Here is a 19,217-nt window from a genome sequence, read left to right on the forward strand (position 1 = left end):
ATGTTACCACTGTATGTAAATATACAACACAGTGGAAAGTTGTGAACAAGGAGATTAAATAAATGACTCATTCCTGAACCTCTTTATCACTTACAGCCAATCACTGGAGGCCATGACAGCACAAGACATTAACACTGCTCAGTTCCCTCTCATTATAATAGAGGAGCTGGTTTATAGCTTGTAGCACAAGCACTGGTTATTTCATGTATCCCCTAGTTCACAGTAATCGACTAGATTGAAGTGAGAATACAAAGTGAACACATGAAGTACAGAGTCTATTAAAAATATTTAGCCTCACGAGTGGTGTGAAAAAATGGAAGGAGTAAATCACTCCATTGCCTTATTACATTTACATGCTTTAAACCAGTGAACATACATATGAGAACACACCGTCTTTGAAATACAACACGACTGGACTCTAAGAGAAGACAGACGCAGAAGTGTGTTCGTTTCAGATTTTATTGTGGTTGTTTTTGCGTGTTTGTTCTTCAGTAGTTCCTGTTACATCAGGTTTGCCATATGAGTTGAGGGAATATTGCACACAAATATCAGAAAGCTCTAAGGGACACTCACTTTAAACTAATTGCTATAGGGTATATATGAGTTTTGGGGGAGAAGGAGCGGAGAGGGTGCATGATCACGAGACAAATATACCACACACAGCTGCAGACAGACGTTATTAAAGTTCTCCAGAGAAAGATAGGGAGAAAAAGGCAGAGATAAATAGACGGAGAGAGAAATAGAGGAAGAGAAGCGAAAGAAGATAGCGAAATGTCAGTTTGTGAGAAGTCAGTTCAGAGTTGTGTAGGTTTTGTTGTTGATGGACAGAGTGGTGTTGCCAGGAGTGCTATTTCTATGAACACCTAACGCTATATCAGACATATCTGGTGATTTTGGTGGGTTGTTTTAATAATCCAGAGTGCTAAACGCCTGTTACCACTTGTGTGTCGATTTGTTAAATGACCCGTCAACGTTGCTCTATACTGGTTGGTTTTGGTATGTGTCATGTTTGTGTTTAAAGTGTCTCATTTTTGTTTTTTTTACAAACTTTCATCTAAACCACACGTCACTCACTCTCACATCTCCATGTGCCGCCCCTCTCATCGATTTGCCTTGACTGGAAGCTGTTTCCCTTTCATCCTGGCTACCAAGGAGAAACTCTCCATGTCACAGGAAGGTTTTGTCCTCCCTTTAATGCTCACACTGACCTGATCAATCCTCACTGTGCTGCACCTAGAACCATGGTTTACAGTGATACAATTCCCCAGGCAACTGCCTTTGTGACTGTACTTCAGGACATCATGGCAGAACTTGCAGAAATCATAAAATGTTCCTCACATGTATTTATCTATCTAGCCTATATAGCCCTGTTGTTCTTAATGCAAGTCTGAGGAAAAAAATCCCCCATTAAAAGAAGAAAAGGCAGAAATCCTAACGTATCATACCCCATGCACATCTTTCGACCATTCCAACAGCCAAAAAGCTATTTATAATTATAATACAACGCGTTAGAAAAACAAGACATTTTAAGGTTTATGAAAATATCCTGCTTTACCAGTTGTAAATAGGGAAAAAGGCTAACCCCGCCCATAGCTCAATGATTATATAAAAACTGGAAACCAGAAATACGTTTTGATTCTCTCCTTTCAAAATAAATTAATCTGAAAATAAAACAGCCAATCTGAAATAGAAGACAGTCATCTAAAAATGTTAACATTTTGGAAAAAAAGGGTCCAGGTTAACAGATGTGACAGAGCCAAGGGCATGAGGCAACTTTGTGTTGCACAGCATGAAAGACCACATGGACAGAATGCACAATAATTTAAATGTAACACAATAAATAAATAAATAAATAAATATTGATATACTAATATCAAAAACTTAACCCCAACAAAAAGTCCACTTAAATCAAATACAACCCAGTGAATTAAAAATCATTTTCATGATGGGAGGGGCACTCAGTCTCACATGTGATGAATATGAAGTCAGACGCCATATTAATGCCGATCAGATTAATATTAGCCCACATTCAACTATCCATAAAACAGTCCTTTTACGTACAGTATTTAGACTTTCCCCACTCTCCGACCAGTCACGCCTGTTCTTGTGCATTCACCTTTGACCCTCTATAAGGCAATAACAGAAAACATACTGGTTTATCCTTTGGTTGTGGACGCCATTATTCAAGATTATATCATGTGCAGGGATGTTTTGTTCCTTGACGGCACCGACTTGATGAAAAGCTCTAACATAACAATCTCATTACACTAACATCATCATTACTTGAGTGAGTTTTTTTTTTTAAATTGAACAGTAATTGCTAGGCAGTTGGGGTTCTTTTTGTAATGTCCTCCAATTCATTATTATAATCAACACATTCATTATTCATTAACCAATTGTTCTTTCATTGGAACCCCTGAAAGCAAATTTGTTTTATCATTAATCCTCATTTCAGATATTTGTTTCAAGGTTTAGTTCACAAGAAGTATAATTTACTGTATTTGTTGCTTGTCTGCTTAGGTTTTATGCTACATAGATTTGTTTCCCCTCTACAAATAATGACCAATCCCATCATCGGTCACAAGGCCTCCTGATCCGCAGATCTCCCCTGCAGTACCAGCTCACATCTCAATCTTACAAGCTGGGAAGGACTCGTCCTGCATGACAACTGTGCTGCTGCTGGCTAAGACCATGATGTTCAGCTCCTGCTGCTTGTCGTGCGTCTCCTGGTACCACTCCCTCAACACGTCAGTGTCATGGGTTGGAATCAAAGTGACCTGCCATTGGAGAGGAAGGAGGTTTTTCTGAGTTGTCCTTTCAACCAGAAATGATCAATTTAACATCATTATGTTAAATTGCATTACAGTAATACATATTTTTGTTAAGTAACAAGATCAGACTAACATATGTCCGCATGTTTAACAGAGAAATGCAGTAGAAAGAGTCAAATTTGACTTATGACAGCCTGGAACCTGCTGTTTCCCCTGTTTACCTCCGAATACAGTATCTTTCTCAGTTTACTCACCCTTTGGATCTACTTGATAATTGATATACAGTACTACTGAACTTCACTCTAAATTCACTCTCTCTGTCAATCAAAACAAGTAACTCTGTTGGACAAAGATGCCAAATGTATAGAATTCTGCATACATTTGTAGTCAAATAACTGTAAAACTCTCCTTTGAATGCTTGGAGCCTACCTGATTGTTGTTTCCCCACTGGGCCTTTCCTTCCAGCAGAGCATCAAGGACAGCTCTACTGGGCTCCTGAGCAGTCTGATCATTTCCACTGACCACATAGTAAGAAGAGCGCACCCGCTTGAAGAACTCAGCATCCACATTCTTGGCACTGCAGTGATTAGGGATGTAAACCAAATCCATGTACATGGGAGGACAGTTGGGCAGTGATGCCGCACCTGATACCTTTCCACTACCAGTACCTGAAAAGAGCAAAACATACCCTTTCATTTCTTAAAAAATATCAAGTAGTAAAGTCATGTTTGATGACAATGAGTACATTGAGCTTACCCGATGTGGCACTTTTCACACCCCTGGATGCAGAGGTATTTGTTGCATTTTTTACATCTTTCCCTTCTCCGACAATCTTCTTGGGAGAGTCAGCCTTTGTTTCCTTGACTTTTGATAGACCACTCTTCCTGGCTGGCGAGGAGGTCTTTTTTGAGAGTTTTTTCTTCTTGGGCTTTTCGTCTGTATTAGCGTTGTGGTGATTTTCTTCAGCCTTAAGGGCCTCTGGGTCCACCATACAGACATCATGGTGGCCTGATGATGGAGCAGGGTCCCTGAAAACTGGTGGAGGGTCAGCATGCCTGTAGGTCAAGGTTCTGTCAGTAGGCAAAGTCTCAGAATCATCTTCAGAGTCAATGTTAGCATCTGCCGTAATAGAGGGGCACTCCTCTGTTCCTGGAGGAACATCTGAATCTGTCTGGGAAGGAGCAGATTCACTGATGGATGTAGGTGGGGTCTCCTCACATTGCTTGATGGGAAGTTTCCCACCCGGGGGTGGTGGCCCTCCTCCGGACTTGACCAGAAGCTTCTCCTCATCCAGAGCACTCTCCTCATTGATGAAATATTCCAGAGGGTTAGGGTTGATAAAAGACGGGGATAGTTCTGTCTTGGGGTGACGGTACTCACATGACGTGACTAAGCAAAGGTCAACATCTGTCTTAGATGGAGCAGTGGGGCTTTTCTTGGTTGTGTCAGGTTCCCTAGAGCCACAGGCAGAACTGTAACTGTACAGATCAGAGGAAAGGGGAAGATATGATGGGGAAGGAACTTTGGGGCTCACATGGGATTTTTCCTCAGGTGATGAATCCTTGGATTTAAAAGGATTTGTTTCGATTGCTGGGGAAAGTGTCTCATCTTTTGAGAAGGTAAAAGAAGACGATGGAGAAGCAACTTTGGGAGGTGAGGGTGACTTGTCATCTTTCGGCTGTGCGTTAGATTTATTTGACATGCATTCCATGGAGGGTGAAATTGGGCTGGTATCTTTATCAGGGGAAACATCTAGTACCGGGGAAGGCTCACTGGACTGGGCAGAGTGGGGGAGAGAAGATGCTTTAGGGGTGACAGGAGATTTTTCTGTCTGTTCAGCCACAGCATGAGGCATCTCTGTTAGTTGGCATGGGGTTGTAACAGATGGTGTGGACTGAGATGCATCTGATGGGGTAGCAGAAGTGGCATGGACAGAATCACTCTCTTCAAAAAGCAAAGGCTTCTCCACTGTGGAGCCAGGTTCTCCAGGCAGTCTTACTCCATCTGAGGGGCTGTACTCAACCTCAGTTGGACCATTCTCTGTGGCACGTGAGATACCTCCCAAAGATAGGTGCTCTGGAGATTGCTTACTAAAGTCCAAGGCTAAGGAGTGGTCAGGGGATTCCTGGCCAAACTCTATTGACATGGTAGAGTGCTCTGGGGATTTTGTGTCCAGCATCTGTCTTCTACTTTTTGACTTTGGTGAGATGTCTGGGGAGATTGACATGGGCCGGGGACTATCTTCCTTGGATGGCGATCCCTCAGCCTCCTGGAAGGTGGTTGGTGTCTGAACCACAGAGACAGACAGCGAATCATCAACTTCTGTGGAATGTGGAGAACCTACCTCAGCATGAAGGGAAGGAGAGTCAGTGGTTGGCTCTGGCAGGGAGCTGGTGGCCAGGGAGGCAGTGGATGCTGATGCTAAATGTGAAAATGTGTCTTCTGCTACCACTTCTTCCAGAGGGGTTCCTGACTTGTCTGATGTGGTACCCTCAGAAATAGACATTTTACTCTCTTCTTTGACAGCTGTAAATGGATTGTTGTCGGAATCATGTTTGGCTATTGGTGCTGAGGACAAGACTGGATGACTGTTTTCTTCAGCTTTCTTACAGTCAGCATCAAAGGGTAATTTGTCCTTTGTTGGAGAGTCGGGCTCAGTTGGAGGTGCACATACTGGAGAGAACATTTCCCTTTCTATCGGAGAGTATCTTTCCTCTTCTGGTTCATTGGGTTCTGGCGTAACTCTGTTGGAGGAGTCCTCTTTATCACTTGTGAGCTCCACAATTATTGGACCCTGCATTTTGTCGTCTGACACTGGTGGAAGAGTTGCAGATTTTTCATCTACTGGTGACTGATAGTAAGGTGTGTGACCAGAGGACTGAGGTGAGTTTGCTCCTTCCAGTGTTTTGTCATCTGGGCTGAGGGAAGAATCTGCTGTTGCTCTCGTGTACCCTGCCAGTGTAGTGGACAATTCTATTGGCGCAACAAAATCAGATGGAGAATCAAATTTATCCTTGCGGTCCACTGAGGGAGAACGAATAAGTGGTGCTGTTGTGGAGTCTAAACTCATTCTAGCTGAGTCTACATCTTCTAGAGCTGTGTCATGCTGCTCAGCTTTACCTGCAGGGGCAAAGTCCTTGCAGAATCTATCTTCTTCTAATTGTGAGGGTGGAGATATTGTGGAAGCAGAGTGGTTGTAGTCATGGCCTTCTGTGGCATCACTATGAGAGTGATCTGATCCTGGCAGATCCTGAAGTGAGGGAATCGTCATCTTATCAAACTCTCCAGATCCTGAGGTCACAATCCTATCTGCATCTTGTAGAGGAGATTCAGTATCATCATTTGGGGTTTCATCACTCATAACATCCCTAGGAGTCAACATCTCATCCATGGGAGTAGGTACACTGGAGATCTCAATGGTGGACTGAGTGCAGCCAGAGGCGACGGTGTAATCCTCAGGGGCTTCATCTCGGTTCTCATCATCTGAGGCTGTTGAGCTCTCAAAACCGACCGGGAGCATTTCATCGTGAATGGATGCAGCTGGAGAAACAGGTGAAGACACTTTGGGTGAAGCAGTCAAAAAGAGATTTTGTCTTTCTGTTTGTATTTCACTTATGAGCTCATCCTCTAAATTTGTATTGATCACATCAACATTGTCTTCAACACTATTACCTGGTTTGATTTCATCAGGTCTCTCAATGTGTTCCTCTTCACTGGGAGTAACTTTATCTGATTCTGTTTTTGGTGGCTCATAAACTTCCTTGATCTCTCCTTTCTCTTCATAATCTCCTACCTCAGATGTGTCCTCCATTACAGTGCCCTCATCTTCAAATTTCTCTAGATTTAGTTTTTCCTTAACAACCTGTTCTTCTGGAGTCACTCCACTGTCACCTTCAGCCTCTGTTGTGGTTATACCCTCATCCACAGATTCTAAGGCCTCAGGTGACTCTTTGGTTTGTATTATTTCTTCATGGTGGATCATCACAGCCTCTTCTTCTTGATTTTGTTGCACTGTTGCTTCATCCTCCACCAACACTTCAGATCTGAGCTCCTCAAAGTCCTTTGTCAGGTCCTCTGGTGAGGACATCAGAGATCGTTCTACTTCTGGATCCTCTGCAACAGCAGTGGCATTAGCTGCAAGTTTGCCATTATCCACTTTTGTCTCTTTCTTTGTAACCTTTGGCTTTTCTTTTAACTTTGATGATATTCCCTTATTTGATGCATCGTCTTTTTTCAAGGGCTTTGGTTTGGGTGCTAGATTCTTTTCTTCAGTGGTCTTTTTCACATCTTTAGAGGGCTTTTTAATGTCTCTCTTTTGTTCTTTCTTTTCATCCTTTTTCTCCTTCATGGGTGAGTCTTTTCTGAAATCCTTTTTCACTGCTTTCCTTGCCTCCTCTTTCTTTACCTTTTCATCTTTTTTACTCTCTTGTTTGAGAATATCATCCTTCTTTGCTACTTCTCGTTTAACCTCCCTTTTCTTGTCGACAGACATCCTGGTCTCCTTCTTCACAACTTTTTCAGCTTTTAGTTTCATTTCGGACTTCTTCTTTTCAGGAGTTTCATTTTGTGCTGTTATCTCCGACTTTGCTTTGGATTCTTTCTCAGGCGCCTTTGCCTTTTTCAGTGGGACCTTTTTTTCTGTCTTTTGTGTTTTTTCATGAGTTGTTTCTGCATCTGTGTTAGCCTTTTCTGGTGCTTCCTCCTTTGAATCCTTCCTGAAGCTCTTGATTGGTGATGGCTTGGGGGTAGACTTCAGACTCTCTTTACTGTCTGTTCTGTGTTTCATCTTTGCCTGCTTTAGTGTCGGTGTTGAGGGCACGTTAGAAGACATTGCCTTTTGAGTGACAACTGGCTGCTTCAAGACGTCCAAGTGCTTAAGCTTTTCTAAACCTTCAAAGATGTGATGCTGGACGGCATTTCCAGGAAAGAGAACACGCACAACCTTATCTGTGGGATTTGCAGGGTGCCACACAATGAGCGAAGAAATAGATGTCAAGTAAGAGACAGGGAATTGAGATTCTTTTCCATTTGGCAGCAGAATTGAAGCTGTGTCTTTTTCACTACCAGTCCACTGCTTCATGAAGTGCTGCATCTCTTTGCTATTCTTTGAAGGATTAAGCACATACATCTCAAGCTTTCCGACACCCATTTTCTGAAAAAGTATGACGGGCTCTATAGTGTTTCCAACAGGCCTTTGCAAAGGCTCTATCCTCAAATTTAGCTTGGTGACAAATTGCTGAATACACGCTGCCTCCTCAACATTCCTCCGCACTCTATAGTCAGGTGTGGGATGATCCAGGTTCTCGGGAAGGTTCACAAACACAACGCCAATATCTGGAGAGATCATGTTCTTCACCCAGTCACTGTTAGCCGTCGAACCCTGTGACTGTTCCTCCTCAGCCTCTGCGATTTTCCTCTGCAGCATACTGTTGATGCCTGGCAGGTTGTCATCACCGATGTGAGTCAGGAGGATGGAGTCGACCCGATCCAGGTGTCTCACCAGCTTCCAAAAGCATGACCTCCTGTCTGAGCCACCGTTAATGAGCATGTTAAAGCCATTCACAGCAAAGAGAGCAGAGTCACCGTGACCGCCGGGGAAAATGTAACAGCATGGTTTGGAGAGTTTGAGAAACCCACCTGAGGTTGGTGGTTCTAACATGTCAAAAGGAGATGGCATCTCTACTGATTCAGATAAATACTCTGAGAATTCAGAGAGTCCCTCCATTTCAGGAAGTATGAGTGTGGAGTTCATTTTCATATTAATGAAGTCTTGCAGGTTGTGTTTGTCCAAGTTGGAGTTTTTCCAGTCGCCTTCTTCAGGGCAGAAGAGAGTAAGATGAGCTTTGTTTGCTGGGTGAACGGTGCTGAGCAATTCCCCAATCTAAGCATGACAAAAAAAATGATCGAGAAATGTAATTATTGACAAATCAAGATCTAGTAGTAGTTAATTTTTGGGATAACAACCACCATGCACTTTTGAATTGCCCAAACCAAAAAAATATACTACTTTCACCAGTAAAACAGCTAAGCAGCAGAAACACAAGGTGTTTGGCAACAGTTTATACAGGAACATGTTTGGAAAGCACAGTGTTGTAGATCATTTGTGGACAAACATAGACCTCACATTTTCTCACCTCTTGGTCGGTGAATATGTCTATGAAATTGAAGAATGAGAAGGATCCAGACTGGAGAATCAGCTCTCCAGTCTTTTCAGAGCATTGCCCTGAGAGAACTAGCAGCTTGTGTTTGGCAGTGTCTGATATCATCAAACGAACCTGGAAATCAGAGAAGGAAAATGTTGTTTTCCATCATAGCGTTGAAAGCATCTGGGCAAAATTTTAAAGAAATAATGTGGAAAGCATTTATGGTCCTTGGAAAAACATGGGACTTTCTATTGCTATCAAATAGTTTAGGAAAAAATACTTTACTATTTTAAAGGGAGATGATATTTTGAACCCTTCTGCTGCAGCATTCAGCTTGAAAATGTGATCACTTGAAATATCATGTTACACAAAGCCATTAGCTAATTAGCTGACCCATTCTGTTGCTGTCCACTGTGCTGAGTTTCATTTTATCCATCTATCTGTCTGCCTCCCCCACTCTTTGTTGCTGTTTTTCCAACTCCAGCATCATCAGCTGTTCTGGGCAGCAGTCCAGGTCAACCCTGCTGTGCCCTGTAATATAATTAATGCACAATTTGACTGCAGACAGGGCTAAAAACGTGGTGGAGACACAGGAGAAAATCTTGTGCCATCTATGCTTCCGACCCCAATATGTTTCCCTTCCCATTAAAATGTTGTACTAACAAAATGCTGCGATTGCTTTTCTTGTTGTAAATGAGAAATCAGTTTTGTCCCTTGAGCTTCTAATTGCTCCTATTTTCCGACGGCAGCAGCAGCAGCAGCAGCAGCAGCACACGGTAGTCCATACTAAAAGTGGATAATTAGACAAACAGTCAAGCCTGAGTCATTTTTCATTTCCAGGCAGTATTTTCTTTTGAATCTATGCTATTTTAATGTTTTGTGAATCAACCCCCATTAACAGAAGATGGGGAGGAAAAGAGTAAATCAGTACTGAACAGTATGATGAATGCGTTAGGGCCCATTTTACCTCAGTGCTGACTGCTTCATCTGACGGGTTTATAAGTACCACCGTTTCCAGGACATTACTTTTGTGGTGAAGAATTCTCTGTCCTGCAATAAAACAGAAAACATTTACAAAAAATTAAACTCACAGTCACACAATTCTAGAATAGAAGCTCATGCTTCTGTTTCTTGTAATAATATCACACTATCTCCTTCCCCACCCCCACACGTAAAATATAATAAATATAATTTGCTGATTTAAACTAAAAGGGATTAATACTTAAATCAACAAATGAATAGGCTATTTTCATAATCGCTAAATGTGTATTTTCTGATTTAATAACATCATCAACATCATCTTGGGGATTAGAGAAGTATTACGCACAGCATTAAGAAAAATTTATATCATTTAATATAAAAAAAAACCCTATACAAACTATACTATATTATATAACCTCTTTGTTATATGGGCTCAAAAAAACATATGAACTAACATGGCTGAGTAAATGTTAATGGTCTCTGCAGAACAGAGCTCTAAGATGGGAGATTCAACATCCCATCTACGCTGAATCCCGCTGCTTGGTATCAAAAGATGTTCCCCCTCTTGTGATAGAACATAATCTCCGATGTATTCTAAGTGACGAAATTGCAATTGTAATTAAATTGGAGTATTATTTTTCCTTAATAACTTTTTGTAGGACAAATGTGAAACAGTCATCATTCATCCACAGACCTGACACCAACATTAATTGACTTTTTTAGCCCATCGGGGGAAAGCACTTCAAAGACAACGATGACAAGCATTGTCATGTGTTAGGAATGTCAAGAAAACATGGGGCAACATTTGCATTCTGCTCAGTTTGTGGTCAACAAGTAAAAAAAAACAAAAACAGGAAAAATGACATGACATCATCAATCAAACAATATTCATAACAGTAAACAGACGGAAAGAATCAGCACATCTTGGAGGATATTTATTGCCACTGACATCTCGAGGACAACAAGCTCTTCCCCGGGCTATTGATGAAGGGAATATCTATACCTCTTTAACTAGTGTTCATTGTTATTTTGTTAATAATATTCTATTATATCAATACAAATGTGTGAATAATGATAGACTTGTTACAAATGGTAACACATGTGTGATCAGTCCAAAACACAAAATAATAAGAATAATAGAAGATGGAAAACTGGCACAGGATAATTCTTACAGTTTTCTTTTTTTTTGTGGGATGTTTCAATGATTACCTAAGTTGCAATAACAATACAAAGACTGCAGGCAGTGATGATAGGGCCCTCACGTCCTCAGTGTCCCCCAAGCAAGTGTCATGTCCTCTATGCGAGTCGGGGCACTTCTTAATTCGTGGCAAATGGTCAATGACAAAACCCGCTCGGACAAGTTCGCTCTCGTCTTGTACGCCAACATTCAAAATGGCCGACATCCTGTTGAGTTGAGGCCATGGTTATGGTCGATTCGACTTGGTCTATATCATCTAATTGGGTGAAACTCAATTTTGCCTCCGTTTACACCTTAGGTGGTGCTATAGAATTCTTGAGTCATACACAGGTCCAGGAACTATGCCAATATCACATTTTCAGCCAGGAGCCGTTTCGGCCCCTGCCATTCTTGGCCCAGGCCCTAATAATGTGAACCCAATTAGAGTTTGGTCTCTCTATGATGAGGACAAAAATGTTCTCCCTCATAAGACGGAGCAATCAATCATGATGATTGACCATGATAATGACTTTGATTTTATTGATTTTTCCTTTTTGCTTCTGTGTATTTAGGGGGTTAACGTCAGGTTCACCGAATGAGATGAACACAAACTAACTCTGCACACCTCAGCCCCACAATCCAATCATTTTCTTCTCATCAATTCCAGTTTTTTTTCCATACTAATTCCCCTGTTTTATTTTACTAATGTGGATCAATATCCTCCATTAAAAACAAAGAACGGGCTGCCACTGGTATGCTGCCATTTGGACTGACAATATATGTGCATGTATTCCTTACGAGCTTCAGAGGGCGGCGAGGTGTCGCATTATGACCCTTAAATTCAGAAGCACTATTAAAAAAGGAGAGAGTGCCTCATCCCCCGGGCGGATTCCTCCATACATATTTCATATAGCAGATTCTCATCATGGAGCCGATGAACCAGCTGCTTCCTCCCAAAGAGCTGTCAATCCATATGGAAAAACCTTTTCATTCATTGTTAATATAGCGAATCCCCCTCTATATATACTGTAATAGTGTTTGGGAAAGCCTACTCCATTTGTTATGTGCCTTTTATTAGATTGATATACTGCTCTAATAGCAGAATTATTAACAAAAAGTACATCTGACTATAGTAGAAAGCATCTTCACAGAGCTTTGTTCTTGAGGGGCAGCAGTTTGCACTGATAAACAAAGCTCCTTGAAGAACAAGAGACTGAGATATCACTTCTCCCTGGTCTGTGAAATTAGAGAACAATCATTTATCAAAGTCTTTCCTTCATCCTGCTACTGTCTTACATAAACCTGAAACAAATATTGTAATATACAGTAGAGAAGCACTTTCTTTGTGTTGCTCTGTGGGTGACGCCCTGCTTCCTGGCCTGTCTACGGCCACACTCTCACACTAAGGTTTGGTGAAGCACAAGGACATGCCACCGCAAACCATTACCATCAAATTGCAGCGTGTCCAGGCTAACTTGTCAAAAAAAATGACAGATTGTGCACTGGAGCTCGCTTGACCCCCAGCAATTACCTTTATCGATATAAAAAACCCTTAACGCCTGGCGCAGCTCCGTCTCAGCGGGAGACAAGATAATGCGACATGCGCCACTGAGCATTCTCCTTCTGGCTAAATTACAGTGCAAAACTGGTGTAGCCTGCATGCCATAGACTGAGCCAGACATGGGGACATCAATGTGGATGGCACCGCACCAAATATAGATCAGTGGAATAAAAAAAAAAAAAAGATCCAATGCCTCCCTTCTTTTGAACACAATTCAGTAACTTACACAGGATTATGGATTACACTTTATCTCGGGAGAATTCCTTGCATGTGTCAGCACCTTTCTCCTTCCTGTCATTTCCTTTTCCACCACAACAAGATAATTGACCCCAGTGACTTCCAGCAGTGAAGACGAGATCTCCCCCAGCATGGTTTTCAATGTCACTTGTCCCCATATTTTCCACACCACAGTATTTAAAGGGAACAAGAATAATATATGATGTACTGTGTGTGTACGGACTGATTGTCAGTGCGGCAGCATTAAGCCTGCTCACTCACAGATCGGTCAATCACGTGTGTCACAGTATCGATAACAGTGGGCTTTAAACTCATTAGGAAATAGCCTGTCAAATCCAATGACAACATGGCAGGGGAAAAATAACAATAATCACTACATAAATGATGCTTTCCCAATTTCAATGCAAATGCAACTTGAATGACACATGACTAATCAAACAATCCGCTGATTTATTATCTGCTGATTGACCTTTCGATCGACACAGAACAAGGCAATTGCAGTGAAAACTGTTGAGAGCATTTTGATGACAAAATTAGCTCAGACAAATGTATGGTAAGGTAAATACAACGTATTGATCGACAGTGCACTGTTGTCTTCAACAGCCCTCATAATCAAGAGTCTTGAATGGTTTTGCGGGCCAGTAAATGGCCTTTTAAGTCTCCAGTCGTCTTTCAGGCTTCAGTGCTGTTGGCACTGATAGTCGAGTGCTGGGAAATCCATACATAATCAGATGTATCCTATGTCCATCAGGCACACACACTGCAGTTTTCCTATCTTTCCCCCTTTTTGCTCTGCTCCTGACTGTGAGGTCCAGGCTTCCTCTGCAGTAACATAATGGCCGACATATCATTTTATTTAGCCTTCAGTGCTGCTGCCACCACCATAGAGCCACCTGCTGATCTGTTTATTATTATTTGATTCAATTGTCCAGAAATAAGAATCAACCCTTTAACACCTAAGCCTTAAAATGTCTTATTTTAACCATAAAATGGTCAGAAAGTCCAGAATAAGTTTCAATATCTGGCAGTTATTTACAATCGACTGTATGTTAAAAGAGTGTATTAACAATTTATAATGAAGAAAAACAAAAAGTTGTATTTAGAAAAAACACCACAGTTGTACATGAACACCAGATTTTGCTATTGTGTTAATTTTTTTAAATTTGAACAGTATAACTGTAATTAAACGTTTGGTTGAGTCTTTGTCTCACTGTCCAAAAACAGGCAAAAAATATGGAAACTATGTGCAGGGTTTTTTTCCAACTCTCTTCTCTCTGGTGATAAACATGCCGATTCGTCAGCTTCCTGCAACGGCGTGAGATAAATTACCGTAATAACCACAAATTGACTGTGACTCAGCTTTCAGAAACAGTCGGAATTTTTCCGATAGCACAAACCGTCACGCAATTATGGTAATGCAAATTACACGTGCTGATTGACTGAAAATACAATAGGCTATCCATACGTCTTTTTATCTCACTGGCAGTTTTAAAGGAAGCATATACTGAAAACAACCTATTTGTTTCAGGGACAGGGTACAACAGGACGTTTGCTTTGCAGTAGTAAATAACTCTGACTCAATCCAGGGTAACTGTCCTTTCTAAAACATAAAGCCCCGTCAACGTCAAAGAAAACATTGACATTTTCTGGGGAACCTTTCAAAATGCAGGGATCTATTCTCCAGAGGGAGACACTGACATCTAAGAATATAAAAATATAGAAGATGAAAAACTTTGAGACATTAGTTTTACTACCATCAAACATTGACTTTTCTTTTTAATGCTAAAATCAGGCATTTATTTCAACTCTATAATGCAGCTTTTTCTTACCCCTTACATCTCTCTACACCTCCATCTTAACCTACTCTATATTCCTATCCCTCCCTCATCCCCTTGTTTGCCTTTAACGTTGTTCTCTTTTATTTCCACAGTCCCCCTCTCACCCTCTCTTGCTCAATCCTCTGTGTTCTCCCTTCTTTATTTTCATGGACTGACACTTTCCACTGGGGACTCGACAATGCTAATTACTCCCAAATCACATGTGCATCTTATCCTGGTTGCAATGCAACAGCACACGAGAGAGAGAGAGAGAGAGAAAAGGAGGGAGAAGAATGGAGGATGGGAGAAAATGGCATGAACAAACTGGGATGAAAGGATGTGAGGGTCTGGAATCCATTTTGGTTCTATCATGGGTAAAACACTGTTCCCACAACAAATGCATTGCATCCATTCTGAGATTTGACAATCTTCGACTAAACCAGTGACGTTATGTTACTTCTCTCTATTGTTCACAATGGATTCGTGCCTCAGTGTGAAGCGCTGCTGGTCACGTCCAGTATGGAGCGAAGCCAAGCAGAAGCTTGAACTGCTGCTGACCGCCAAGGCCGTACTGTCCACTGACAAAACCACATGTCCTGACCCTGCTGGATCTGTTTTCATCTTCATGGAGCCACTCCCATAATTTGCAAACACTGCAGCTATAAATGCACCATGCATCAAAATGCTGAGAGTACGTTTCCAAGGAGAGGCGATAAAAGAAACCCCTCTGCTTTTGTCTACTGCAGGAGAAGTTATAGCTGACAGTGATAAGATAACCTCAAACGTGCCACTCCACTACTTTAATACAAATAAATAACCTTCTGACAGTTACTAACTTGGGGGATGGGAATCAGTATTGGTCAGTATCGGTATTGGTGTGATACTGGTCAAAATCACTGGATTGGATATTGGACAGATGTAAAATCCTACAGAATCCAGATTGTAAAAAATGTAAATAAACATCAGCAAAAGCATTGGAGCTGAGTCATGTTTGGTCTGTTTGTTTCTTCTTTTTTGGGAGAACAGAATTTGTTACACAGTGGAGAATTGTGTCTTTAAAATGACTCAGCACAAATGTGTTGTTGACAGCTTCAAAGGTCATAAATGGTCTAAAATGACCGTATTAGGACTAATATCGGTATCGTTAGATACTCGAGTTTGTGATATTGACACAAAAAGAAGTATCGACCCACCCCTGCTAATATCTACAATATTTACTAAACATTTAAATAAAAAGACATGAAAATGGTCACACTACACTGCAAAATTAAATTTCCAAGATGACACAGATATGTCACTATTGGAAGTATTTAAAATGACTTTAATCAACCACAACAAAGTCTCTGCTGCACTGTTCACATCATGCGAACTGTTACTTAAAATGTAGGTACTTTTGGCTGCGAAATTGTTCAGTTGATATATTATGAATAAACTAGAGAAAGCACCCAGAGAGAGCAAACCTCTCCCATGGCTGCTTAGTGTTAATACACTTTCCTATCTTGCAAAGTCAACAATGTCCTCATCACTACCAAAATCCAATAATTTCTTCCTTAGGCTATAACCTACATACCTAGAAACCTTCATCAAAATTCAGCAATTATATTTTTAGTGATGCTGCTCAGAAACAAACTAATTAGACAAACACCTAAAAAACAAGCTAACGTGGTAATTATCTGCACAGTTCTCCCATCATTAAATATAAAAAAGAGTTCATTTCAGATTTTGTTAAGGATGCAACTCAAGCTATAATAAATAAGTATTAATGGGCAAAAATGTCCTTTTACCTCTGACATCTGCAGAGAAACGAGCCGAGTGTCTGGAGACAAACAGCTTCAGTTCCTGGTCCAGGTTGCAGTCGATGAGGTTGGTGTCCCATGAGCGAATCCCTGCAAGAAAGACACAGGAATTAAACAGGTTAATATTTCAGAGAGTTAACCAATACAGGGGGCGACGGTAGCTCAATGGTAGAGTTTGTCGTCGTTCAACTGGAAGGTTGAGGTTGAGGGTTAATGGTTTCAGTTCCTGCCAATCGACATGCCGATGTGTCCTTGGGCAAAACACTTAACCACACGTTGCTATGAAAGTGTGAGTGAATGGATGTGAATGGCTGCAGTGAAACCATTTACCATTCAATACACAGAGCCGACATTGTAGAGAATTTGGAAACAAGAGTAGGAAATGTGTCTCACTTGTGTGTCACTTTTTACTGATCCTCAACCTCATGTTCATTAAATAAATCTAAACAAACACAAACTTGTTACTATAGAAGGAGTTCTATAGCCCTGTTTGTGTTTTGCCAATCCCCCCACCAACACACACACACACTGGTGGCCTTCACTCAGCTGAGTCATGATGGCATCATCGTCGTCATAAAGAATACAAGCCTGACTAATGTCTGTGCAGCATTAGGTGATGACACACAAGAGTAAATAAAAACAGAGAATTAAGTGTTAATCTCTGATATTTGTTTCACTATATTATGCACTAATGATGGATTAAAAGTAACGTCCATTTCTTTGTCCAGTGATCCAGTTATACTACTACTGAGAGAATACGAAAATAAGGTCACATTCATAATACATTATCAAAACGCGGAATATATGAGACATTAAAATTAATTTAATAATCCCCATTTTGTGCGTGATAATACTGTGTCATAAAACTGGTGCCAGGACAGCGACAATAACTTTATTTAGTAAAGTTAAAAAATAAACTTTGAATTAAATTTGAACAAAGGCAGTTAAATTAATACAGTTTTTTTGCTTCGTTTTTATGGACCCTTTAACTCATAATGCTTTGTTTTTACCACATGCTGCTGCGGTTTTTCAGTTGTCTTAATAGTTTGTATTGATTGTTGTGTCTTATTGTGACATTTATTGATAATTTTTATGGGCTGAAAGGAAGTTGGGGAAAAACAAATGACGTTTGCATTTCACTGTGCACTGCACCTTTAAATGCACATACGATTGTAAACATTTGATGTTGTTGATTTAATGCAAAAACAAAGTGGACTCTGACTCCAACAGTTAAATTAAATAGTAAACAAAAGCAAACCATTGAATAAAGGGATTTCCTTTAATCTGATTAGATTTATAAAAGTATATAATATATACAAAGCTATGATTATACACGCACACAGTAACTGCGCCATGTCTCCTCTCCTCTCTCTCCCTCACATGCAGGCCTCCACAGCAACTGTACGGCTATTCAAAAACGCCCTGCTCTCTTTGAAAATCGGTTCTTGTGGCTTTCCGTAGGGACCGCAGTGCGGACAGAGCCACGCCCACCAGCCGGTGTAGGATGGATGAGAGAGCTGGATGCGAGATGATGATGATGATGGAGAAATGTTCTCACACTTTTTTTTTCTTCATCATTATATCAAACACTACAATCTCAACAGAATCATTTTGTGCCACATGTCCACAAACACTGACACACTTATTATACACCATTAGACCCACGCGTGGGAAGCTTCGCTCTCCTGAAACAAAAGCCTGACGCAACCAGAAATAAAGCTCGATAATGAGCTGCGTGCGTGCGCGCGCGAGGAAAAACAAACGCAGCTGCGTGGAAATGCGGGACACGAGACATTTTACACGCGGGGATTTGTTGCTGAATCACTGGCTTGTCTTGTTTTATGAGAGGACTTGATTTGACCCACGTGTGTGAGGAACAACAATTGGGCCTTGTTTTGGGGAGAAAGAGAACAGTCACACTGTGTTTGTTAAAAGTGGGTGCGTACGTGGCACCTGTGTCACCCCCCCACCTCACACACGCGATGTGACTATGGCGACAGATGATGGGATGTTACAGGGAGGGGCTGGTCTACAGTCCCGTCAATGACAACATCACTTTTACACAATGAACAATCCCAAACTTCACACATTTTAACGTCAATTCTGCGTATTATCGTGCGTACAGTTGCACCAGTAAACATGTTTATTGACGTAGAGATAAACATGAAGTTGAGGACTCAGTGGCATGGCTGCGTACCTTTCTCTATGTCCGCAATGGCACATTTGAGATGATCCTCCGTGATGATCTCACCGATCACAACCAGCAGGTAGAATTTGCTGTCGTTGAAATGCGGCGAGGGTCCGGAGGTTGTGGGCGATGCCGCGGTGTTGCTTTGGCCGCCCAGAGTCTCCATTTCTGCGGACTGTACCAGAGTGGCCATCCTTCCTCTCTCCTTTCTCCTCTGTGTGTCTGTGTCCTCTCTCTGTCTCTGATTGTCTCAGTCACAGCAGCAGCAGCAGCAGCAGCAGCCTCCTCCCTTTACTCAGTGCACAGCATCAGACAGACAAGGAGACAAGTCTCCAGACATACAAGTGGAGTCCTGATAGGAGTGGCTCTATGCTTTTATAGCAGCACACATTGTGTCATATTCGGTAACCGGGGAAAGAACCGAACACAGCACCGGCCTTTTCCTTTTCTATTTTTTTTCGCAAACTCACTCCGCAGCTGATGTCATCCGCCCCCGGAAGTCACTGAGAATATATTTCCTTAAACAACGCACAGTTAAATTAGAAG

At 41.4% G+C, this 19,217-nt stretch overlaps 1 protein-coding gene across 1 annotated transcript; it reads right to left on the reverse strand.

The window, feature by feature from the left end:
- Positions 1-441: 441 nt before the first annotated feature.
- map1b (microtubule-associated protein 1B) lies at positions 442-19,116 on the reverse strand. Its single transcript, XM_044012316.1, has 7 exons — positions 18,681-19,116; positions 16,472-16,573; positions 9,882-9,964; positions 8,906-9,046; positions 3,528-8,652; positions 3,201-3,439; positions 442-2,777 (listed from the first exon to the last, which is right to left on the reverse strand). Exons 1-7 carry the CDS (start codon positions 18,862-18,864, stop codon positions 2,622-2,624), a joined length of 6,030 nt encoding a protein of 2,009 aa, XP_043868251.1. The 5' UTR covers positions 18,865-19,116; the 3' UTR covers positions 442-2,621.
- Between the last annotated feature and the right edge of the window lie 101 nt (positions 19,117-19,217).

The sequence above is a fragment of the Solea senegalensis genome, linkage group LG21 (assembly GCF_019176455.1).
Source record: "Solea senegalensis isolate Sse05_10M linkage group LG21, IFAPA_SoseM_1, whole genome shotgun sequence".
In the NCBI taxonomy this organism is placed as follows: domain Eukaryota; kingdom Metazoa; phylum Chordata; class Actinopteri; order Pleuronectiformes; family Soleidae; genus Solea; species Solea senegalensis.

Coding starts and splice junctions, on each gene's coding strand:
- map1b (XM_044012316.1), bottom strand. CDS start 18,864: ATGGCCACTCTGGTACAGTCCGCAGAAATGGAGACTCTGGGCGGCCAA. Junction 16,574..18,680: donor CATTGCGGACATAGAGAAAG/GTACGCAGCCAT, acceptor TCTTTCTTGCAG/GGATTCGCTCATGGGACACC. Junction 9,047..9,881: donor ATGAAGCAGTCAGCACTGAG/GTAAAATGGGCC, acceptor TCTGATTTCCAG/GTTCGTTTGATGATATCAGA.